This window comes from Nomascus leucogenys, chromosome 17, assembly GCF_006542625.1.
Source record: "Nomascus leucogenys isolate Asia chromosome 17, Asia_NLE_v1, whole genome shotgun sequence".
In the NCBI taxonomy this organism is placed as follows: domain Eukaryota; kingdom Metazoa; phylum Chordata; class Mammalia; order Primates; family Hylobatidae; genus Nomascus; species Nomascus leucogenys.
Window position 1 is genome coordinate 7194367 of NC_044397.1, and position 24006 is coordinate 7218372.

The 24006-nt window shown below is 55.3% G+C and overlaps 1 protein-coding gene across 4 annotated transcripts; it reads left to right on the forward strand.

Annotated features, from left to right (window-relative positions):
- The first annotated feature begins 1959 nt into the window (after positions 1 to 1959).
- VEGFA (vascular endothelial growth factor A) lies at positions 1960 to 18436 on the forward strand. 4 transcript variants are annotated; one of them, XM_030796157.1, is made up of 8 exons: positions 1962 to 3102; positions 6130 to 6181; positions 9266 to 9462; positions 10258 to 10334; positions 10688 to 10717; positions 12533 to 12586; positions 13774 to 13905; positions 16496 to 18436. In XM_030796157.1, exons 1-8 carry the CDS (start codon positions 3037 to 3039, stop codon positions 16515 to 16517), a joined length of 630 nt encoding a protein of 209 aa, XP_030652017.1. In that variant the 5' UTR covers positions 1962 to 3036; the 3' UTR covers positions 16518 to 18436. The 4 variants fall into 4 exon arrangements, with proteins under 4 accessions (XP_030652019.1, XP_030652017.1, XP_030652016.1 ...); XM_030796156.1 differs by having other exon boundaries at positions 1966 to 3102; positions 12533 to 12604; XM_030796158.1 differs by lacking the exon at positions 12533 to 12586 and having other exon boundaries at positions 1972 to 3102.
- The last annotated feature ends 5570 nt before the right edge of the window (positions 18437 to 24006 follow it).

Sequence of the window (24006 nt, forward strand, 5' to 3'; positions counted from 1 at the left end):
TCCTGGGGTGCTAGAGGCACACAAGAAGGAAAGTTAGTGGCTTCCCTTCCATATCCCATTCATCAGCCTAGAGCATGGAGCCCAGGTGAGGAGGCCTGCCTGGGAGGGGGCGCTGAGCCAGGAAATAAACATTTACTAACTGTACAAAGACCTTGTCCCTGCTGCTGGGGAGCCTGCCAAGTGGTGGAGACAGGACTAGTGCACGAATGATGGAAAGGGAGGGTTGGGGTGGGTGGGAGCCAGCCTTTCTCCTCATAAGGGCCTTAGGACACCACACCGATGGAACTGGGGGTACTGGGGAGGTAACTAGCACCTCCACCAAGCCACAGCAGATGGGGCTGACTGGGTAAGCTCCCTGGAGCATTTTGGTTAAATTGAGGGAAACTGCTGCATTCCCATTCTCAGTCCATGCCTCCACAGAGGCTATGCCAGCTGTAGGCCAGACCCTGGCAAGATCTGGGTGGATAATCAGACTGACTGGTCCCACTCTTCCCACAGGCATCAGAGCCCCAACTTTGTTCCCTGGGGCAGCCTGGAAATAGCCAGGTCAGAACCCAGCCAGGAATTTTTCCTATATGCAAGAACGGGATGGGGGCCTTCGGGAGCACTTAGGGAAGATGTGGAGAGTTGGAGGAAAACGGGGCTTGGAAGTAAGGGAGGGGACTGGGGGAAGGATAGGGGAGAAGGTATGAGCCTGGAGAAGTAGCCAAGGGATCCTGAGGGAATAGGGGAGCTGAGAAGAAACCCCCATTTCTGTTCAGAAGATGAGCTATGAGTCTGGACTTGGGCTGATAGAAGCCTTGGCCCCTGGCCTGATGGGAGCTCTGGGCAGCTGGCCTACAGACGTTCCTTAGTGCTGGCGGGTAGGTTTGAATCATCACGCAGGCCCTGGCCTCCACCCGCCCCCACCAGCCCCCTGGCCTCAGTTCCCTGGCAACATCTGGGTTTGGGGGGGCAGCAGGAACAAGGGCCTCTGTCTGCCCAGCTGCCTCCCCCTTTGGGTTTTGCCAGACTCCACAGTGCATACGTGGGCTCCGACAGGTCCTCTTCCCTCCCGGTCACTGACTAACCCCGGAACCACACAGCTTCCCGTTCTCAGCTCCACAAACTTGGTGCCAAATTCTTCTCCCCAGGGAAGCATCCCTGGACACTTCCCAAAGGACCCCAGTCACTCCAGCCTGTTGGCTGCCGCTCACTTTGATGTCTGCAGGCCAGATGAGGGCTCCAGATGGCACATTGTCAGAGGGGCACATTGTGTCCCCTGTGCCCAGCCCTGGGCTCTCTGTACATGAAGCAACTCCAGTCCCAAATATGTAGCTGTTTGGGAGGTCAGAAATAGGGGGTTCAGGAGCAAACTCCCCCCACCCCCTTTCCAAAGCCCATTCCCTCTTTAGCCAGAGCCGGGGTGTGCAGACGGCAGTCACTAGGGGGCGCTCGGCCACCACAGGGAAGCTGGGTGAATGGTGCGAGCAGCGTCTTCGAGAGTGAGGACGTGTGTGTCTGTGTGGGTGAGTGAGTGTGTGCGTGTGCGTGTAGGGGTTGAGGGCGTTGGAGCGGGGAGAAGGCCAGGGGTCACTCCAGGATTCCAATAGATCTGTGTGTCCCTCTCCCCACCCGTCCCTGTCCGGCTCTCCGCCTTCCCCTGCCCCCTTCAATATTCCTAGCAAAGAGGGAACGGCTCTCAGGCCCTGTCCGCACGTAACCTCACTTTCCTGCTCCCTCCTCGCCAATGCCCCGCGGGCGCGTGTCTCTGGACAGAGTTTCCGGGGGCGGATGGGTAATTTTCAGGCTGTGAACCTTGGTGGGGGTCGAGTTTCCCCTTCATTGCGGCGGGCTGCGGGCCAGGCTTCACTGGGCGTCCGCAGAGCCCGGGCCCGAGCCGCGTGTGGAGGGGCTGAGGCTCGCCTGTCCCCGCCCCCCGGGGCGGGCCGGGGGCGGGGTCCCGGCGGGGCGGAGCCAGGCCCCCCCCTTTTTTAAAGTCGGCTGGTAGCGGGGAGGATCGCGGAGGCTTGGGGCAGCCGGGTAGCTCGGAGGTCGTGGCGCTGGGGGCTAGCACCAGCGCTCTGTCGGGAGGCGCAGCGGTTAGGTGGACCGGTCAGCGGACTCACCGGCCAGGGCGCTCCGTGCTGGAATTTGATATTCATTGATCCGGGTTTTATCCCTCTTCTTTTTTCTTAAACATTTTTTAAAAAACTGTATTGTTTCCCGTTTTAATTTATTTTTGTTTGCCATTCCCCACTTGAATCGGGCCGACGGCTTGGGGAGATTGCTCTACTTCCCCAAATCACTGTGGATTTTGGAAACCAGCAGAAAGAGGAAAGAGGTAGCAAGAGCTCCAGAGAGAAGTCGAGGAAGAGAGAGACGGGGTCAGAGAGAGCGCGCGGGCGTGCGAGCAGCGAGAGGGACAGGGGCAAAGTGAGTGACCTGCTTTTGGGGGTGACCGCCGGAGCGCGGCGTGAGCCCTCCCCCTTGGGATCCCGCAGCTGACCAGTCGCGCTGACGGACAGACAGACAGACACCGCCCCCAGCCCCAGCGCCCACCTCCTCCCCGGCCGGCGGCCGACAGTGGACGCGGCGGCGAGCCGCGGGCAGGGGCCGGAGCCCGCGCCCGGAGGCGGGGTGGAGGGGGTCGGGGCTCGCGGCGTCGCACTGAAACTTTTCGTCCAACTTCTGGGCTGTTCTCGCTTCGGAGGAGCCGTGGTCCGCGCGGGGGAAGCCGAGCCGAGCGGAGCCGCGAGAAGTGCTAGCTCGGGCCGGGAGGAGCCGCAGCCGGAGGAGGGGGAGGAGGAAGAAGAGAAGGAAGAGGAGAGGGGGCCGCGGTGGCGACTCGGCGCTCGGAAGCCGGGCTCATGGACGGGTGAGGCGGCGGTGTGCGCAGACAGTGCTCCAGCCGCGCGCGCGCCCCAGGCCCTGGCCCGGGCCTCGGCCCGGGGAGGAAGAGTAGCTCGCCGAGGCGCCGAGGAGAGCGGGCCGCCCCACAGCCCGAGCCGCAGAGGGAGCGCGAGCCGCGCCGGCCCCGGTCGGGCCTCCGAAACCATGAACTTTCTGCTGTCTTGGGTGCATTGGAGCCTTGCCTTGCTGCTCTACCTCCACCATGCCAAGGTAAGCGGTCGTGCCCGGCTGGCGCCGCGGGCCGCTGCGAGCGCCTCTCCCGGCTGGGGACGTGCGTGCGAGCGCGCGCGTGGGGGCTTCGTGCCCCACGCGGGTCCATGGGCACCAGGCGTGCGGCGTCGCCCTCTGTCGTCTTAGGGGCAGGGGGAGGGGGCGCGCGCTAGGTGGGAGGGTACCCGGAGAAAGGCTCACCGCCCACGCGGGCCCTGCCCACCCACCGGAGTCACCGCACGTACGATCTGGGCCGACCAGCCGAGGGCGGGAGCCGGAGGAGGAGGCCGAGGGGGCTGGGCTTGCGTTGCCGCTGCCGGCTGAAGTTTGCTCCCGGCCGCTGGTCCCGGACGAACTGGAAGTCTGAGCAGCGGGGGCGGGAGCCAGAGACCAGCGGGCAGGGGGGTGCTCGGACCTTGGACCGCGGGAGGGCAGAGAGCGTGGAGGGGGCAGGGCGCAGGAGGGAGACGGGGCTTGCTGTCACTGCCACTCGGTCTCTTCGGCCCTCGCCGCGAGTTTGGGAAAAGTTTTGGGGTGGATTGCTGCGGGAACCCCCCCTCCCTGCTGGGCCACCTGCGCCGCGCCAACCCCGCCCGTCCCCGCTCGCGTCCCGCTCGGTGCCCGCCCTCCCCCGCCCGGCCGGGTGCGCGCGGCGCGGAGCCGATTACATCAGCCCGGGCCTGGCCGGCCGCGTGTTCCCGGAGCCTCGGCTGCCCGAATGGGGAGCCCAGAGTGGCGAGCGGCACCCCTCCCCCCGCCAGCCCTCCGCGGGAAGGTGACCTCTCGAGGTAGCCCCAGCCCGGGGATCCGGAGAACCATCCCTATCCCTTCCTACTGTCTCCAGACCCTACCTCTGCCCAGTGCTAGGAGGAATTTCCTGACGCCCCTTCTCTTTACCCATTTCCTCTTTAGCGTGGAGAGAAGCCCCTGTCACCCCTTTTATTTTCATTTCTCTCTGCGGAGAAGATCCATCTAACCCCTTTCTGGCCCCAGAGTCTAGGGAAAGGGTGATCACTGTCAGAAGTCGTGGCGCGGGAGCCCACCGGGCGCTTTGTCACATTCCACCGAAAAGTCCCGACTTGGTGACAGTGTGCTTCCCTCCCCTCCCCAACAGTTCCGAGTGAGCTGTGCTTTAGCTCTCGTGGGGGTGGGTCAAGGGAGGATTTGAAGAGAGTCATTGCCCCACTTTACCCTTTTGGAGAAATGGCTTGAAATTTGCTGTGACACGGGCAGCATGGGAACAGTCCTTCCTGAACCCTGGAAAGGAGCTCCTGCCAGCCTTGCACACACTTTGTCCTGGTGAAAGGCAGCGCTGGAGCAGGTGTTTTTTTGGAACTCCAAACTTGCCCACCCAACTTGCTTCTGAAAGGGACTCTAAAGGATCCCTTTCCGCTCCTCCCTGATGCCTTCCCTCAGCCAGAATTCCCTTGGAGAGGAGGCGAGAGGAAAGCCATGGACAGGGGTCGCTGCTAACACCACAAGTTCCTCAGACCCTGGCACAAAGGCCTTGGCTACAGGCCCCCAAGTAGGGAGGAGGGGGAGGAGTGGCTGCCTGGCCACCGTGTGACCTTCAGAGGCCCCCAGAGAAGGACACCTGGTCCCTGCCTGCCTAGAACCGCCCCTCCTGTGCCCCCCTGGCCTTGGAAGGGGTATGAAATTTCCGTCCCCTTTCCTCCTTGGGGCCCAGGAGGAGTGGAGGGTCCAGGGCGAATATTGTCAGGGGGAAGGCAGGGGGTGTCATGGGAATGGGTGAGGGGCTGAGGTGCAGAATCTAGGGGGTCCCTGGAGGAGCCGCAGTGGTAAGCTGTCCAGCTGGAAGCCTGGGAACTGTTGCTTTCTCTTGAGAGGGGCTTCCTGTGACCTTGGCTGTCTCTGGGAGCAGGGCTGGGGGACCTGAGTGGGGTGCATTTGGGGTGTGTGGGAAGGAGAGGGAAAGAAAGATGGACAGTGGGACTCCCCCCTAGCAGGGTCTGGTGTTCCGTAGGCTAGAGTGCCCCTCTACTCTGCGAGTGCTGGGCGGGAGGGGAGTTGGTGAGAGCTGGAGACCCCCAGGAAGGGCTGGCAGAAGCCTTTCCTTTTGGGTGCTGTCAGGTCCGCATGCCTTGGCGTGTTGACCTTCACAGCTTCTGGCGAGGGGAGGAATGATCTGGTGCGGGTGGGGAGGGTTAGGGGAGGCCTCAGGCCTAAGGTGGTGCAGGGGGCCCCCTAGGGGCTGGGCAGTGCCAAGGCATAAAAGCCTTCCCTGGTCCCTGGTGGCATTTGAAGGTGCCCAGGTGAGAGGGGCTTGGCACCTCCTCACCCTGGGAGGGAGAAGAAACCAGGGAACAGGTGGGAGTGGGAGAGAGGTGAGGCTTTGGAAATCTATTGAGGCTCTGGAGAGATTTGTGTAGAGAAGAAAATGGGGTTCTCCCCCAGAGTCTCCTGGGTTTTTACCCTCAAAGCAACCTGTGGGCATGCTGGGTTATTCCTAAGGACCAGAAGAGCTTGGATGGGGGAGGGTGGTTGGCGCCCTTCGGTCCTCAGCACCCCCCTCCGTCTCCAACACCAGCTCACCCTGGTATTTGTCATGTCAGCAGGAGAAGGTCACCATGTTGTTTTTCTTGCCCCCAGTCCTTCCTTCCTGCCCCAGTCCAAATTTGTCCTCCTATTTGACCTTAATACTTACCATGGCTTTGGACCAGGGAATCAGGGGGATAGTGAGAGCAGGGAGAGGGAAGTGTGGGGAAGGTACAGGGGACCTTGACAGTGAAGCATTCTGGGGTTTTCCTCCTGCATTTCGAGCTCCCCAGCCCCCAACATCTGGTTAGTCTTTAACTTCCTCGGGTTCATAACCATAGCAGTCCAGGAGCGGTGGGCATATTCTGTGCCCGTGGGGACCCCTGGTTGTGTCCTGTTCGACTCAGAAGACTTGGAGAAGCCAGAGGCTGTTGGTGGGAGGGAAGCGAGGAGGGAGGAGGGGCTGGGTGGCTGGGCCTGTGCACCCCAGCCCCTGCCCATGCCCATGCCTTGCTCTCTTTCTGTCCTCAGTGGTCCCAGGCTGCACCCATGGCAGAAGGAGGAGGGCAGAATCATCATGAAGGTGAGTTCCCCTGGCTCTTGGATGGGGTTCCCTGTCCTCTCAGGGGATGGGTGGATGGCCTAATTCCTTTTTCTTCAGACCTGTGGGGAGGAAGGGGAAGGGGCACAGGAATATAAGGATCAAGAAAGAAAGAGCTGGGCACCATGAGGTTCACCCTCAGTTTCGTGAGGACTCTCCGCTTTTGAGGTCTCTGCTAGGAGTAGGACTTGTTGCCTTTTTCTTCTGCTCTTTCCAGTAAAATTTTATTCGGAGAGGGAGTCGTGTGCACAGAGCAGGAAGACAGTGCACAGAGCAGGAAGACAGTGTTCAGGGATCCTAGATGTTGGGGGAAGTGTCCCTTGTCTCCCCTAGCTCCCGGGGGAGGGTGGACATCTAGTGTCATTTCCTATATAGACATGTCCCACTTGTGGGAACTGTGACCCTTCCTGTGTGAGCTGCAGGTACAGAGGGCTCAGCCTAATGGGATCTCCCCTCCCTTCCCTGGTTTGCATTCCTTTGGGGGTGGAGAAAACCCCACTTGACTATGTTCGGGTGCTGTGAACTTCCCTCCCAGGCCAGCAGAGGGCTGGCTGTCGCTCCCAGGCGCCCCGCCCCCCTGCCCAACCCCGAGTCCGCCTGCCTTTTGTTCCGTTGTGGTTTGGATCCTCCCATTCCTCTGGGGACACCCTGGCTCTCCCCACCACTGACTGTGGCCTGTGCTCTCCACCTCTGGGGAGGGAAGGCCCTGGGGTCTTCCTTCCCGCGAGTTTCCCTGACCTAAATCTGGCGTGGCTGGGTAGTGGCCAGCAGTGGTGATGCCCAGCCTGTTCTGCCTCCTCCTTCCCCACCCCAGGAGCCCTTTCCTTGGCCTAGGACCTGGCTTCTCAGCCACTGACTGGCCCCTTGCTTCCAGTGCGCCACTTACCCTTCCAGCTTCCCAGTGGTCTCTGGTCTGGGAGAGGCAGGACAAATGGTCTTTGTTTGCTGGAGAAAAGGTTGTCTGCGTTAAATAAGGAAAACCACGAAAGCCTGGTTGTTGGAGTGTATGTGTGTGCTCTCCCAGGCAGTGGAGGCCAGTCCTCCTTGGAGGGGCGGCTGCCTGATGAAGGATGCAGGTGAGGTTCCCCCCTCCACTTCCCATGGGACTTGGGGATTCATTCCAAGGGGAAGCTTTTTGGGGGAATTCCTACCCCAGGTCTTTTTACCCTCAGTTACCAACCCCTTGCCCAGGTCAGACCTTTCTGCTATCCCCTCCTGGGCCACAAGCCTGGCCCTCCTCTGTCCCAATCGTGATGAAGGGGCAGTTCAAAACTTCTTGATTAGTCATCTTCTTCCCTATCGACTTGGCTTTAAAAAATGACCTTTTCAGACTTCTGGTCTCGTTCACTCTTTTTGATGATGCTTTGCTGTAACTCTTCGTGGGTAGAGAAGGATTCTGTGCCCGTTGGTGGTCTGGATAAAAGAAGTAGAGACCTCACAGGAGGCAATGGACTGGCCTGTTTCCCCACTGTTCTTTCTGTTTTCACACCTGTGGCCTTCTCCCCACCTTCTTCCCAATCAACCTGTTGTGTACATAGCCCCCCTCGTTGTCCTTTATTCTTCTGGAAAGCAGACCTTGGAGGGAGGAGTGAGGGGGAGGCTCAGCTGTGGTCTCTGGGGGATGGGGGTTGGGAGCTGGCGTGGAAGTCCACGAGGCATACACTTAAGATGCTTTGGTGAAGTTCTAAACTTCATATTACCCAGGCTGAAAAAAGAGCACTCGTTCCCGGGGCTGGAAATGGAACCAAAACACCACCTTTTCAGCCTGTTTCAGCATCTTTAGAGATCAGCCCAACCCACTTACACAGTTGAGCAGAGTTGGAGGCCTAGAGAGGGGAGGGACTGGCCCAAGGTCATACCAACTCATGGCCAGAGCCTGGGCCTCCTCACTGGCCAGGCGTTATTTCTTCCCTCTGTGTAGGGAACCTATTTCAGGGACAGGATTGCTATGTGATAGTGGTGGTGGGGTGCGATAGGTGTGGCAGGCTGGGCCACAGTTTGGAGTAGTCATGCCAGAGTCCTGCATTTATTTATTCTCAAGGGCCCCACCCCTGTGGCCCAGAATTACCCCTTCATGCTCCAGCGCACCCCAGGCTTCGCGGCCAGCCTGGGAAACTGTCTACCCCAGTCTCCCTTCAGATCAGCTTCTAGAAATGTTTCGTGGCTACAGTGGCAGCACTGTTTTTTCCATGATGCAAGCAGTTTGCCCTCTTGGGCGGGGTTATCAGTGGCTGGCAGGGCTGGCACAGCATGTCCGCCCACTGCCACCTGCGGGTTCCAGGAGGGCCCAGCCCCTGTGCTGATGCCCACCACCTTCTCAGCTCATGTCTGGGGAAGAGGACTGGCGGGGGGAAAGGTGCCTCCTTCTGAAAGGTGCCTCCTCTGTTTTTGCTTCTTGGGAACACTTTGATGTCAGCTAATTCTGACTCCTTTACTTACTAGCTGTGCGGCCTTGGGGCAACTTACTTAGCCTCTTTGAGCCTCCTGTTCCCCATCTGTAAAATGGAATCTCAGTAGTGTCTAATAGTACCATGTGGAGAAACTTGTGTGAGATGATAGCTGTGGACTACTGTACACAGTACCCAGGATGTAGTAAGTGCTCAATAAATAGCTGTTGGTACGGTTGATGTTATGGTAGTGGTTGTGGGGAGGACGTAGGAAACTGGAGACTAGCTTGGCAAAGCTGGCTCTTCCTCCTTTTAGGGAAAGCTTAGCGCATCCCCATGGGGTATACCCATACTCAAACTGTCCTCTGGCATCGAGGTTGGCCCAGGATTCAGTTCAGCTGTCACAGTGAGGTGGCGGGATCAGATGTGGCAGGCCATGTCCCTTGGAACTTGAGTACATCGTGTGATCTCTGGAATGAAAACAGGCCTCCACCAGTGTTGATGGTGGAAAGCTTAGGGAAGTGCTTCAAACACAGTAGGAGGGACTTAAGTTAGATTTTTGGAAGGACTTGCCTGATTCGGAAGCTCCAAAGAGTGGCTTTACAGAGCTGAGTGGAGAGAGGGGCTAGCCATCTTTTGTGTCGCCCACCGGGCTCATGTGTCGTCTCCTCTCATGCAGTGGTGAAGTTCATGGACGTCTATCAGCGCAGCTACTGCCATCCAATCGAGACCCTGGTGGACATCTTCCAGGAGTACCCTGATGAGATCGAGTACATCTTCAAGCCATCCTGTGTGCCCCTGATGCGATGCGGGGGCTGCTGCAATGACGAGGGCCTGGAGTGTGTGCCCACTGAGGAGTCCAACATCACCATGCAGGTGGGCATCTTTGGGAAGTGGGGGCGGGGGGCATAGGGAGGGGTGTAACACTTTGGGAACAGGTGGTCCCAGGTCGTTTCCCGGCTAGACTTGCCTTGTCTGACTCCTGCTCCTGAGTTGCACAGGGGAGGTGTGGTGGGGTCTTGCCTTCCGTGGAGAAGATGCTTGCATTCCCAGCCCAGGTTCCCAGCAAGCCCCAACCATCTCCTTCTCCCTGATGGTTGCCCCCTGGGCTCAGGAGGGGGCAGGTGGATGCCTGTGTCAGGGGCCCCTCTCTCCCTCTCTTGGAGAGAGTCCTGAGGGCCCTCCCTTCTTGAGGGCTCTGTTTGGGAAGCTGGATGAGCCTGGTCCATGGAGAGTTTAAAAAGTCTTTTGGTGTTACCTGGTAATGGGGCACATCTCAGCCCAGATAGGGTGGGAGGGAGCTGTGAAACACAGGGAGGGGGTTGCTTTCGGGTATCTACTAGGAGTCAGGGTGAAGCCTAGAGAGGATGAAAGAAGGGGAGGGGATGGGGAGTGGTAAGAACCTAGGATTTGAATTCCCAGCCTGGCCAACCCTTGCAGCCATGTCTTGGCCTCAAGTGGAACAAGGGCTCCTTGAGGCCAGCAGGGTTGGGGGAGTTGGGGTGGGCCTGAGCCTCTTTCCTGCTAGAGCTCTTGGTCCTCCCTGCCTCCACCACCCATCCCTGCTCTGCAGAACCCCTGGGTGCTGAGTGGCAGGAGCCCCAGGGTTGTCCCATCTGGGTATGGCTGGCTGGGTCACTAACCTCTGTGATCTGCTTCCTTCCCTTCCAGATTATGCGGATCAAACCTCACCAAGGCCAGCACATAGGAGAGATGAGCTTCCTACAGCACAACAAATGTGAATGCAGGTGAGGATGTAGTCATGGATTCATTATCAGCAAGTGGCTGCAGGGTGCCTGATCTGTGCCAGGGTTAAGCACGCTGTACTTTTTAGCCCCTGTCCAGCTTCCAGCTGTGTGACCTTTGGCATTTTACTTCAGTGTGCCTCAATTTCTACATCTGTAAAATGGGCACAATGGTAGTATACTTCATAGCATTGTTATAAGGATTAAACAAGTTATAATATGAAAAGATTAAAACAGTGGTGCTCCGTAATAAATGCTGTTTTTACTGTGATTATTATGGTTATTATCCCTATCATTATCATCACCATCTTAACCCTTCTCTGTTTTGTTCTTTTCTCTCTCCCTACCCATTGCAGACCAAAGAAAGATAGAGCAAGACAAGAAAAGTAAGTGGCCCTGACTTTAGCACTTCTCCCTCTCCATGGCTGGTTGTCTTGGTTTGGGGCTCTTGGCTACCTCTGTTGGAGGCTCCCATAGCCTCCCTGGGTCAGGGACTTGGTCTTGTTGGGGACTTGTGGTGGCAGCAACAATGGGATGGAGCCAACTTCAGGATGATGGCTCTAGGGCTAGTGAGAAAACATAGCCAGGAGCTTGGCACTTCCTTTGGAAGGGACAATGCCTTCCGGGTCTCCAGATCATTCCTGGCCAGGACTTGCTGTTTCGGTGTGTCAGGGAGCACCGTGGACACTGGCTCACTGGCTCACTCTAGGGCACCCACAGTGGGGAGAGGGAGTGGGTGGCAGAGAGGCCAGCTTTTGTGTGTCAGAGGAAATGGCCTCTTTTGGTGGCTACTGTGATCGTGCAGTTGGATGCAAGGCCTGCTGGAGGGTGGTTTCTCAGTGCATGCCCTCCTGTAGGCAGCAGGCGGCAGACACACAGCCCTCTTGGCCAGGGAGAAAAAGTTGAATGTTGGTCATTTTCAGAGGCTTGTGAGTGCTCCGTGTTAAGGGGCAGGTAGGGTGGGGCGGGGGACAAGGTCTGGCGGCAGTAACCCTTCAAGACAGGGTTGGCGGCTGGCATCGGCAAGAGCTTGCAGGGAAAGAGAGACTGAGAGAGAGCACCTGTGCCCTGCCCTTTCCCCCACACCATCTTGTCTGCCTCCAGTGCTGTGGGGTCATTGAAGCCTCCCCCCAGGCCTCAACCCCTTGCCTCTTCCCTCAGCCCCCAGCTTCCAGAGCGAGAGGATGCGGAAACCTTCCTTCCACCCTTTGGTGCTTTCTCCTAAGGGGGACAGACTTGCCCTCTCTGGTCCCTTCTCCCCCTCCTTTCTTCCCTGTGACAGACATTCTGAGGTGTGTTCTCTTGGGCCTGGCAGGCATGGAGAGCGCTGGTTCTCTTGAAGGGGACAGGCTACAGCCTGCCCCTCTTCCTGTTTCCCCAAATGACTGCTCAGCCACGGGGAGAGTGGGGGCTCGCCTGGGCTCGGAAGAGTGTCTGGTGAGATGGTGTAGCAGGCTTTGACAGGCTGGGGAGAGAACTCCCTGCCAAGTACCGCCCAAGCCCCTCCTCCCCAGCCCTCCTTAACTCCCACCCCACCCTGCTGCCTGCCCGGGGCTCCAGGACACCCAGCTCTGCCTCTCAGTCCAGGTCGCGCTGTGCAGGCTGGTGTTGCTCTTGGTTCTGTGCCAGCTCCCAAGGTAGCCGCTTCCCCCACACCGGGATTCCCAGAGGTTCTGTCGCAGTTGGAAATGAAGGCAGAAGGTGCCTGACACACAGCCCTCCCTCCCACTCCTGCTCCCCATCGAGGCAGGTCTCTGACCTTCTTCCCAAAGTCTGGCCTACCTTTTATCACCCCCTGACCTTCAGGGTCAGACTTGGACAGGGCTGCTGGGCAAAGAGCCTTCCCTCAGGCTTAGCCCCCTGCTGGGGACCGGGAGCCACTGTGAGTGTGGAGACCTTTGGGTCCTGTGCCCTCCACCCAGTCTCGGTTTCCCACCAAAGCCTTGTCAGGGGCTGGGTTTGCCATCCCAGGGTGGGCAGCGTGAGGAGAAGAAAGAGCCATCGAGTGCTTGCTGTGCAGACACGCCTGTGCGCGCCCGCGCATGCCTCCCCAGAGACCACCTGCCTCCTGACACTTCCTCCAGGAAGCGGCCCTGCGTGGCTTTGCTTTGGTCGTTCCCCCATCCCTGCCCTCCTTACTACTTCTTTTACTCCCCCCACCGCCCCCGCTCTCTCTCTGTCTCTGTTTTTTTATTTTCCAGAAAATCAGTTCGAGGAAAGGGAAAGGGGCAAAAACGAAAGCGCAAGAAATCCCGGTATAAGTCCTGGAGCGTGTACGTTGGTGCCCGCTGCTGTCTAATGCCCTGGAGCCTCCCTGGCCCCCAGTCCAACCTCCGCCTGCCATTCCCTGTAACCCTGCCTCCCTCCCCTGGTCCCTCCCTGGCTCTCATCCTCCTGGCCCGTGTCTCTCTCTCACTCTCACTCCACTAATTGGCACCAACGGGTAGATTTGGTGGTGGCATTGCTGGTCCAGGGTTGGGGTTAATGGGGGTGCCGACTTGGCCTGGAGGATTAAGGGAGGGGACTCTGGCTTGGCTGGGCACCGATTTTCCCTCACCCACTGGGCACTGGTGGCGGGCCCATGTTGGCACGGGTGCCTGCTCACCCAACTGGTTTCCATTGCTCTAGGCTTGTGCACTCGTCTGGAAGCTGAGGGTGGTGGGGAGGGCAGACGTGGCCCCAGAAGGGCTGTGAATGACTGGAGGCAGCTTGTTGAATGACTCCTCGGCTGAAGGAGGAGCCTGAGTGGGATCAGACACCATGTGGTGGCCTCCCTTCATCTGGTGGAAGTGCCCTGGCTCCTCATGGAGTTGGGGCCTCTGGAGGGGAGCCCCCTATTCCAGCCCAACCCATGGCACCCACAGAGGCCTCCTTGCAGGGCAGCCTCTTCCTCTGGGTTGGAGGCTATGGTGAGCCCTGCCCTGGGCCCTCTGGCCACCAGCGGCCTGGCCTGTGGACACTGCCTCTGGGCTTCGCCTCCCATCACACCCTACTTTAGCCCACCTGGGTGGAAGGGCCTGGACATGAGCCTTGCACAGGGAGAGGGTGGCCCCTGCCATCTCAGTGGCCCCTGATTGCCATCCCCAGCAGGTGAAGACTCAAGGTGTGCTCCGATGGGGGCAGCAGCAGTTGGGTCCCTGTGGCCTGAGACTTACCCTTGTCTCCCAGAGACACAGCACTGCCCCTTATGGCAGCCTCTCCCTGCACTCTCTGCCCGTCTGTGCCCGCCTCTTCCTGCAGCAGGTGTCCTAGCCAGTGCTGCCTCTTTCCGCCGCTCTCTCTTGTCTTTTGCTGTAGCGCTCGGATCCTTCCAGGGCCTGGGGGCTGACCAGCTGGGTGGGGGTGCAGCTGCGGACGTGTTAGGGGGTGTTGCATGGTGATTTTTTTTCTCTCTCTCTGCTGATGCTCTAGCTTAGATGTCTTTCCTTTTGCCTTTTTGCAGTCCCTGTGGGCCTTGCTCAGAGCGGAGAAAGCATTTGTTTGTACAAGATCCGCAGACGTGTAAATGTTCCTGCAAAAACACAGACTCACGTTGCAAGGCGAGGCAGCTTGAGTTAAACGAACGTACTTGCAGGTTGGTTCCCAGAGGGCAAGCAAGTCAGAGAGGGGCATCACACAGAGATGGGGAGAGAGAGAGAGAAAGAGAGCGAGCGAGCGAGCGAGAGAGCGCCTGAGAGGGGCCAGCTGCTTGCTGAGTTTCTAGCTGCCTGCCTGGTGACTGCTGCCTTCTCTGCTTTTAAGGCCCCTGTGGTGGGCTGCAGGCACTGGTCCAGCCTGCCGGGGCCTGTTCCGAGGTTGCCCTGGTTGCCTGAGTGGTAGGCTGGTGTGGCTTAGTGTGGTGGTGTGGACGCAAGCTGTGTGTTGTGTCCTGTGGTCCTTCTGCTCACAGTGGCTATTGGTCCTGATGTTATTACTACCTCTGGTGGTAATGCTGAGAAGCTGAAAGCCGATTCCAGGTGTGGACAATGTCAGTAAAGCACAGACGCTCTCGCTGGGGCCTTGCCTCGGCCCTTTGAAGTCTGCATGGCTGGGCTTCTCACTCACTCAGTGTTTCTTGATGGGGGAAGGGATTGAGTCTCCCACTTCAGACTGGGCCTCCCTGAGGAAAGGGCTGTGTCTCCCCACTCAGACTGAGGCTCCATGAGGATAAGGCTGTGTCTCTCCCCTCCGACTGGGGCTCCCTGAGGACAGGGCTATGCCTCCCCCCTCAGACTGAGGCTCCCTGAGGACAGGGCTGTGTCTCTCCCCTCAGACTGGGGTTCCCTGAGGACAGGGCTATGCCTCCCCCCTCAGACTGAGGCTCCCTGAGGATAGGGCTGTGTCTCTCCCCTCAGACTGGGGCTCCCTGAGGACAGGGCTATGTCTCCCCCCTCAGACTGGGGCTCTCTGAGGCAAGGGCTCTGGCTGTTGGTTTAGGATGGGGCAGCTTTGCCTACACACTGAAGGAGCTGTAGCATTGGAGAATACTAGATACCTTTAATCCTCCACCAGTCGCGGTGACAACTCCAAGCAGCCCACACATTTTCAAGTGCCCCCAGGATGCGTGGAGGGAGGGGTCTGTGCCCATTCTCCTGACATTGGACTGTGAGCTCCGTAAGCCCGGGCCTGGTTCACTTACCTTTGTGAGCCCCGGGTATCATCTGTACCTCTGTCCCTTGTCCATACTGGGGACCAAGGAAGTGTCAAGTGCGTGAGTGAATGCGTGACTCAGTTCAGGGGGTGAGGTCAGGAGCACAGGGCCGGGACAGGTGGCTGGCAATCTTTTAATGCCTTAGCCTGTGTTCTTTATACCAACTTGGCCTGTGCTCAGAGTGAGGGAGGCCCTGGGGGTCAGGGTAAGCTTCACTCAGGGAGGCAAGACTTTGTGGGGATTTCCTAGACAGGGCGAAGGCCCCCCCAGCTCGCCCCGAGGCTGCGTTAGGGAAGTCCTTGGAGCATCTCCCCTGCCCCAGCAATGTTCTTGTGGCTTGTGGGTGCTCAGGGGATGCTGGGAAACAGGCCTGGGTAGTTGGTGTGGGGTGCTGTCTGTCTTGGCCCTATGTGAAACCAACAGGGTGTTTATTAGTGCTGGGGGTGGGGGCTCTGCCTAACGTCAGGGCTGGATGAAGGGAGTCTCAGTTCCCTAGAGGTCCTTGGGGAAGATAAGGGACTTGACATTTTAGGGTTTTGAGGTGATTATTCTGCTGATGGGGGTTTGTGTGAAGTGACCTGGGAGCTAACCGAAGTTACTCTAACCTCCCAATACCTTTACCCAGCCCCCAAGCTGGCTGTATCTGGGAATATCAGTTTCCAAAATTGGAGGCTTAGGACTCCCATTTCCGGGCTCCCCAGAAGGGTAGGGCCTGTTCTGCCTCCTCCTCACAATCACCCAGGGGCAGGGGCATGCTGAGAAAGTTCTTGGAGGCCCCCTTTGCTTCAGCGGGAGTAGCGAAGCCACCGAATTGTCTCTCCCCATCCTAAGTGAAGCAGCATGTTTGAAAGGAAAGACAACCTGGTACCTGGGCCTGCAACCTCCAGGCAGCTCAAGAGAGATGAGGCCTACAGCCACACTGGGAGGGGACATGGGGAATGGAGATGTTCCCTCACCTTCCTGGGGCCTCCTGCTCTATGCTACCCCCTCAGGAGCCTCCTGTCCCCAGGGCAGGCCCCTGCTGTTGTTGGCCACCCAGCCAAGCCTCTCTGCCTCAGGCGTTCTCCCAGATGATCTGCCCACTCTCTTCCCCACACCAGCCCCTAGAGACTGAACTGAAAAACCTCCTCAGCAGGGAGCCTCTTCTGATTAAATTCATCCAGCTCTGGTCGCCTATCAGCTCTTAAAATGTCAAGTGGGGACTGTTCTTTGGTATCCGTTCATTTGTTGCTTCGTAAAGTGTTCCCATGTCCTTGTCTTGTCTCAAGTAGATTGCAAGCTCTGGAGGGTAGACTGGGAGCCCCTGAGTGGAGCTGCTGCTCAGGCCGGGGCTCCCTGAGGGCGGGGCTGGGGCTGGGGCTGTTCTCACACTGGGGCTTTCTGCCCCAGGACCACACCTTCCTGTCCGCTCTGCTCTTATGGTGCCGGAGGCTGCAGTGACCCAGGGGCCCCCAGGAATGGGGAGGCCGCCTGCCTCATCGCCAGGCCTCCTCACTTGGCCCTAACCCCAGCCTTTGTTTTCCATTTCCCTCAGATGTGACAAGCCGAGGCGGTGAGCCGGGCAGGAGGAAGGAGCCTCCCTCAGGGTTTCGGGAACCAGATCTCTCACCAGGAAAGACTGATACAGAACGATCGATACAGAAACCACGCTGCCGCCACCACACCATCACCATCGACAGAACAGTCCTTAATCCAGAAACCTGAAATGAAGGAAGAGGAGACTGCGCAGAGCACTTTGGGTCCGGAGGGCGAGACTCCGGCAGAAGCATTCCCGGGCGGGTGACCCAGCACGGTCCCTCTTGGAATTGGATTCGCCATTTTATTTTTCTTGCTGCTAAATCACCGAGCCCGGAAGATTAGAGTTTTATTTCTGGGATTCCTGTAGACACACCCACCCACATACATACATTTATATATATATATATTATATATATATAAAAATAAATATCTATATTTTATATATATAAAATATATATATTCTTTTTTTAAATTAACAGTGCTAATGTTATTGGTGTCTTCACTGGATGTATTTGACTGCTGTGGACTTGAGTTGGGAGGGGAGTGTTCCCACTCAGATCCTGACAGGGAAGAGGAGGAGACGAGAGACGCTGGCATGATCTTTTTTTTTGTCCCACTTGGTGGGGCCAGGGTCCTCTCCCCTGCCCAGGAATGTGCAAGGCCAGGGCATGGGGGCAAATATGACCCACTTTTGGGAACACCGACAAACCCAGCCCTGGCACTGAGCCTCTACCCCAGGTCAGACGGACAGAAAGACAGATGACAGGTACAGGGATGAGGACACTGGCTCTGACTAGGAGTTTGGGGAGCTTCAGGACATTGCTGTGCTTTGGGGATTCCCTCCACATGCTGCATGCGCATCTCGCCCCCAGGGGCGCTGCCTGGAAGATTCAGGAGGCTGGGCGGCCTTCACTTACTCTCACCTGCTTCTGAGTTGCCCAGGAGGCCACTGGCAGATGTTCCGGCGAAGAGAAGAGACACATTGTTGGAAGAAGCAGCCCATGACAGCTCCCCTTCCTGGGACTCGCCCTCATCCTCTTCCTGCTCCCCTTCCTGGGGTGCAGCCTAAAAGGACCTATGTCCTCACACCATTGAAACCACTAGTTCTGTCCCCCCAGGAGACCTGGTTGTGTGTGTGTGAGTGGTTGACCTTCCTCCATCCCCTGGTCCTTCCCTTCCCTTCCCGAGGCACAGAGAGACAGGGCAGGATCCACGTGCCCATTGTGGAGGCAGAGAAAAGAGAAAGTGTTTTATATACGGTACTTATTTAATATCCCTTTTTAATTAGAAATTAAAACAGTTAATTTAATTAAAGAGTAGGGTTTTTTTCAGTATTCTTGGTTAATATTTAATTTCAACTATTTATGAGATGTATCTTTTGCTCTCTCTCGCTCTCTTATTTGTACCGGTTTTTGTATATAAAATTCATGTTTCCAATCTCTCTCTCCCTGATCGGTGACAGTCACTAGCTTATCTTGAACAGATATTTAATTTTGCTAACACTCAGCTCTGCCCTCCCCGATCCCCTGGCTCCCCAGCACACATTCCTTTGAAATAAGGTTTCAATATACATCTACATACTATATATATATTTGGCAACTTGTATTTGTGTGTATATATATATATATATGTTTATGTATATATGTGATTCTGATAAAATAGACATTGCTATTCTGTTTTTTATATGTAAAAACAAAACAAGAAAAAATAGAGAATTCTACATACTAAATCTCTCTCCTTTTTTAATTTTAATATTTGTTATCATTTATTTATTGGTGCTACTGTTTATCCGTAATAATTGTGGGGAAAAGATATTAACATCACGTCTTTGTCTCTAGTGCAGTTTTTCGAGATATTCCGTAGTACATATTTATTTTTAAACAACGACAAAGAAATACAGATATATCTTAAAAAAAAAAAAGCATTTTGTATTAAAGAATTTAATTCTGATCTCAAAGCTCCTCTTGGTTTCTCCTTCTCCATTGAGTCCTTGCTCTAGACTTCCTCCCGCCCCCTTTCCTCTTCCTTTGGGGAACATGGCATTTGTCTTGGGTCTGGGAAAGGTATGTCTAATGTGTAGGATATGGGGTGATCCACCTTGTTGTGCTGGGGGCAAAGTCCTTCCATTTTGGCTGAGCTGGTCCTGGGGGAACCCATCCATCCTGTCTTGATACAGAAGGTGGGAAGCTCTGGGAATGGGTGGAGGGGGAGAAACAGCTTAGGAGCCAAGGGCCCTTGCAATTGGTAGTACTGCCTTCAGGAATTAGATGATCCAGGCCCCTGTCCCTTAGCCAGGGAAAGAACTGGCCATGTCTCCAAGCTTGCTGCCCAGGAGACAGGAGAGAGCTGTTTCTGTCTGTGGGGGTCTTGTTAGCTGCAACAGGCTGGGAGTGGAAGGGGGATGCTGCTGGAGGGCTGTGACCCCAGGGTGTAACTTAATTTTACATAGTCGTACCCTGGAGTTCCTTGAGCCTCTGGAAGATGGACCCATAGGTCTGGTCGCCACTGATGGGACTCCCTGCCCCAGCTTGCCATAAGCTCTCCTGGGTAAGGTGGCACCTGTCCAGGTCTTTGGCACTGAAGAGCAGCGCTTCCAAATTCACTTCCTCTAGCCTCTCATTTATTCTGGCAAACCATAAATATGGCTTGAATAAATATTGAGCCAGTCATTGTGCTGCTATGAATAAGACACAATTCCACCCCTCAAGGATCTGGTGAGGGTGAGTGGGTGGGGAGACACAAAACTATAAATCCATGAGCAGAAAAATACATAAAATGTGCTGGGGGCATCTGATCTAGCTTGGGAGTGGGAGTTGTACTGGGGGTGGTGGTTGGGGGGTGGTGTCTTATGACATTATCTCTAGGCTGCCACTTAAAGGATGGGTTGAAGACAGAACGGGGGGCGGAGTGAAAGGGTTGAGGACATCCCAGGCGGAAGGGATAGTGTGAGCAAGGCATGAAGGTGGCACTTGGGTAGGGGCAGGAAGTGGGTGGGTGGAGTGGAGGCTGGAGACACAGGCAAGGGTTAGCTCCAAGGGAGCCTGCAGCACCGTGCCAAGAGCCTAGGGCCTGTCAGGGATGAGCAGCAGCTGAGGGGTTTTAAACACTGAGCGGCCCAGTCAGATACACTTTTCCATAGGTGCCTGGCAATAGTATGGGAGGCCGAGAGGCCGGTAGAGGCTGTTGTAGTCTTCCAGGAGGAATTGTGCTGATGGTGGGGAAGCACCTGTGGTGACTGGCAGTGCAGGCCATTGCAAGGTCTCAGTCTCAGGCAGCTTTTGGTCTAGTAAGTGCTCCTTTCCCAATCACTGACCACGTGCTGGCCCCTACATTGGTTAACACTGAATCTGTACAGCAGCCCTGGGAGGTAGGTGCTGCTTTTTTTTTTTTTTTGAGATGGAGTCTTGCTCTGTCACCCAGGCTGGAGTGCAGTGGTGCAATCTCGGGTCACTGCAACCTCCGCCTCCCGGGTTCAAGGGATTCTCCCTCCTCAGCCTCCTGAGTAGCTGGGATTACAGGCACGCGCCATCATGCCCGACTAATTTTTGTGTTTTCGTAGAGACAGGGTTTCACCATGTTGGCCAGGCTGGCCTCGAACCCCTGACCTCAGGTGATCCGCCTGCCTCGGCCTCCCAAAGTGCTAGCATTACAGATGTGAGCCACTGCGCCCGGCAGGTAGGGGCTTTTTTCATCCCATCTGGATTTTTGCTGGAGCCTTGAAATTGGCTGCCTGGATTCTCCTCTGGCCTTCCTTTAGCTGAATCTCACACAACTGCCAGAGTGAGCCTGTTAAAATGTGAGCCTAAGTTTTGTCACCTTTTGACTCAAAACCTTCCAGAGAGTTTTACTCAGAGAAAAACCCAAATGGCCTTAAAAGGCCTGCACCATTTGGGCTGCCTCCCTGACTACTCAATGACTTCGGGCCCCGCCTTGGCCACGTGGCTTCAGCCATGCTGCTTTCGCTGTTCCTCAGATGCAGTGAGCATGCTCCTGCCACAGGGCCTTTGCACTGGCTGTCCTCTCTTCCTGGAGCACTCTTTCCTACACGTGACCCACGTTGTTGGATCCCTCACTTTCAAGTCTTGTTACCTTCTCAGTGAGGCTTACCCTGACCACTGCATTTACGATTGACTCCCCTTCCCACTCTGCACTTGGGTACCTCCTTTTCACCATCCCTTCTTTTTCCCCATAGCACATGTAGCCACTTAACAGACTCTAGAACAGTGCTACCCAATAGAAATATAGTGTGAGCCACTTACGGAATTTAAAATTTTCTAGGCACCGAGTTTGAAAGCTATAAAAAGGTAAAATTAATTTTAATAATTTATTTTAACTCCAACATATCTAGAATATCACTTCGGCATGTAATCAATGTAAACATTATTAATGAGTTTTTTTTTTTTTTTTTTTGAGACGGAGTCTTGCTCTGTCGCCCAGGCTGGAATACAGTGGTGCAATCTTAGCTCACTGCAACCTCTGCCTCCTGGGTTCAAGTGATTCTCCTGCCTGAACCTCCTGAGTAGCTGGGACTATGGGCGCATACCACCACGTCTGGCTAATTTTTGTATTTTTAGTAGAGATGGGGGTTTCACCATATTGGTCAGGCTGGTCTTGAACTCCTGACCTAAGATGATCCACCTGCCTCGGCCTCCCAAAGTGCTGGGATTACAGGCATGAGCCACTGCGCCCAGACTATTAATGAGAAATTGTATACTCTTTTGGCACTAAGTCTTTGCATCTGTCCAAGGGCAGAAATTGGGTGTAAAGAAAAAATAAATCTTTGAATCTGATGGATATTTTATATTTATCACATGTCTCAATTAGTTGTAGCCATGTTTCAAGTGCTTAATATACACATGGCTAGTGGCTACCATTTCAGACAGAATAGCTTTAAAATATAGTCCCCCTTTTGTTTGTCTCCCTCAGCTAGAATGCAAGCTCCATGAACGAAGAGATTTTTGTCTTTTTTGTTCATTGTATCTCCATCTCATGGAACACAGTACATGCTCAATAAATATTTGTTAAATGACTGACATTGTTGAAACTGAGGCCTGGACCTGAAGATTTCATCCCAAGACTATGGAGGTGAGTACAGGACTTCTACAGAGATGCCAGGAGTTGTTGGTGAGGGTTAGCTGGACAGGTGGGGACTTGAGCGGGGATTGTCTAGAAGAAGTGAACTCAAAGCCAGCTGGTAGGGATTAGAGCAGGGGCCTCTTTGTCAGTGCCAGTACTACCTCCTCTTAGCCACCCTGGAGATGGGGCTCATTATTATTGCTTGGCAGATGAGAAGCAGGAGGCTCAGAGAAGGTAAATAACTTGCCCGAATTTACACGCAGCCAGTAAATGGCCAAGCCAGAATTTAAACCAGCTTTTCTGACTCCAAATCTAGTGCTCTTTTCACCACACCACAGCTGCCCCAGGCTAGGGCAGGACATCAACAAATAAAAATGAATCGTCTAGACTGAATACAAACAGCGAATAAGAAAAGTGGGACAGGGGGAGGATGTAGTGGTGGCCAAACCCAGGGCTGAAATCCAGACTTCCCCAAGTGTGGCAAGGCAAGGCAAGGCAAGGCAAGCAAGAGATGTCTCCAGGGGCTGGGGCTCGTCAGTGGAAGATCGGAAACCTAAGCACGCAAGAGATTGCAACACACGGCCTTAGATGAGAGAAACAGCCTTGAAATAGACCACGGAGAAAAGAAGGAGAACGTGAAAATGCCACCTCCCCCAATTGTAGAAGACCTGCCCAGATACCCCCCTGGAGCCTTTCCCAAGGATCTCTCCAGACCTAAGCAAGTCCCAGGGCCTACCCTGCCTTCCCAGATCATCTCCTCTCTGTGGGACTCACACCCCCTGGTCTAGCCACTGTTTCCTCTGGAGCTACCCAGTGCTCCTTCTCCTCTGTCCAGCCTGAGACTCTCCCTTCTCCAAGGAGCTGCCCATCCTGCTCCCAGCCCTGAAAGGCCTTTAGAGAGTCTGCTGGCCCAATCTCCTCCCTCCCACAAGACCTGAAATGCTGATGGGTGGATCCATAGAAAACTTGGTGATTCTGGATCAATTTCATGTGTTAGGATCATTGTGGTGGCCAGTGTGCAAACACGGCTGTCAACAGTCCTTTCCATCCCTGTGCCCACATGCTTTGCCCCCCAAGAAGTAGAGTCTGTTTTTCCTCTTTTTGAATCTGGGCCGGCTTTATGACTTGCTTTGAATAAAAATGCAACACAAGACAGATATTCTGGAACTTTCAGGTCTAGGCCTTAAGAGACATTGTAGTGTCAATTTTTGTCCTCTTGTAAGGCAGCTGCCAGGCTGTAACTGTCCAACTACTCTACTGGAGAGGGAGACTGTGGAGAGACAGAGAGAGATAGGGGAAGAGAGACAGAGAGATAGAGGAAGAGAGAGACAGAGATGGAGAGAGAGAGGCTCAGCCAACTCCCAGCTGTTCCAACCACCTGAAGCTGAGGCACTGGACATGTGAGTGAAGTCACTTTGGATTCCCTAGCGCCAGGTGAGCCACTCTAGCCAACCACACATAAAGTAGAGAGAAGCCATCCCTGCCCCAATTTAGTGAGTCGTAAGCAAATGTATGCACTGTGTTGTTTAAAGCTACTAAGTTTTGGGGTGGTTGTTACTCCTCAATAATAGCTGAGCCATCCAATGAAACAGTCATTTCCTTGGGGTTAGGGTGTTTGTCCTTTCCCATCCATAAGGTTTAACTGGTATTCATGAAGATCTTAGTGGATGGAGGGATGTTCAAGGAAAGAAGGGTGTGTTTATAAGGGAATCAGAGACCAGGCATCTGCCATGGTGGTAAGTTTGGTGGGAAGACTCAGGGTAAGGGCTGACCCAGGCAGGACAAAATATTGTCCTAATTTCGAGAGTGAGGAGAGTGACTTGGTTCTACTGGAGTCTCACCAAGAGAAAGTGGGCCTCACCTGCAGCATGGGGGATAGAGGATAGCAGATGAGAAGAACTGCCAGAGAGCACAGCACGAGGGATCTGGAGGAAAAGACTGTGGAATCCTTTTTTTCCTTTCTTCCTTCCATCCTCCAGGGTTTATGGAATACCAGCCATATGTACTATGCCCTGGTGTAGGGATGGTCTCTCATTTACTAGGAGGGGCTTTAGCATGAGCCAGCCTAGAAAAGGGGGATGGATGGGATGACCCTTGGAAGGCTCCACCAGGTTGGCTTCAGAGTTGCTGGGAGAGAGATAATTCAGCTACATCCGCAGGACATTGTCCATTAGGACATGGGACTAGGGCAGGGCAGGGAAGGAATCAGTAAATATTTATAATCTGTCTAGAAAAGGAAAATGCAAGGCAAAGACAGGGCTTGACTGAGCATCTGCTGAGAAGGGAACAGAAGGGGTGACATGAAAGGGAAGAGCTAGAACCCAGGCAGCAGTGAGTCAGAGGAAAGGGCCCACTAGGCACAGGTGCCTACGGAGCAAGGCTGGGCTTGAGTCTCCCAGGACAAGAGCGGGCCAGGATCTGACAAAGATTTTCAAAGGCTGCCTTTGCCTT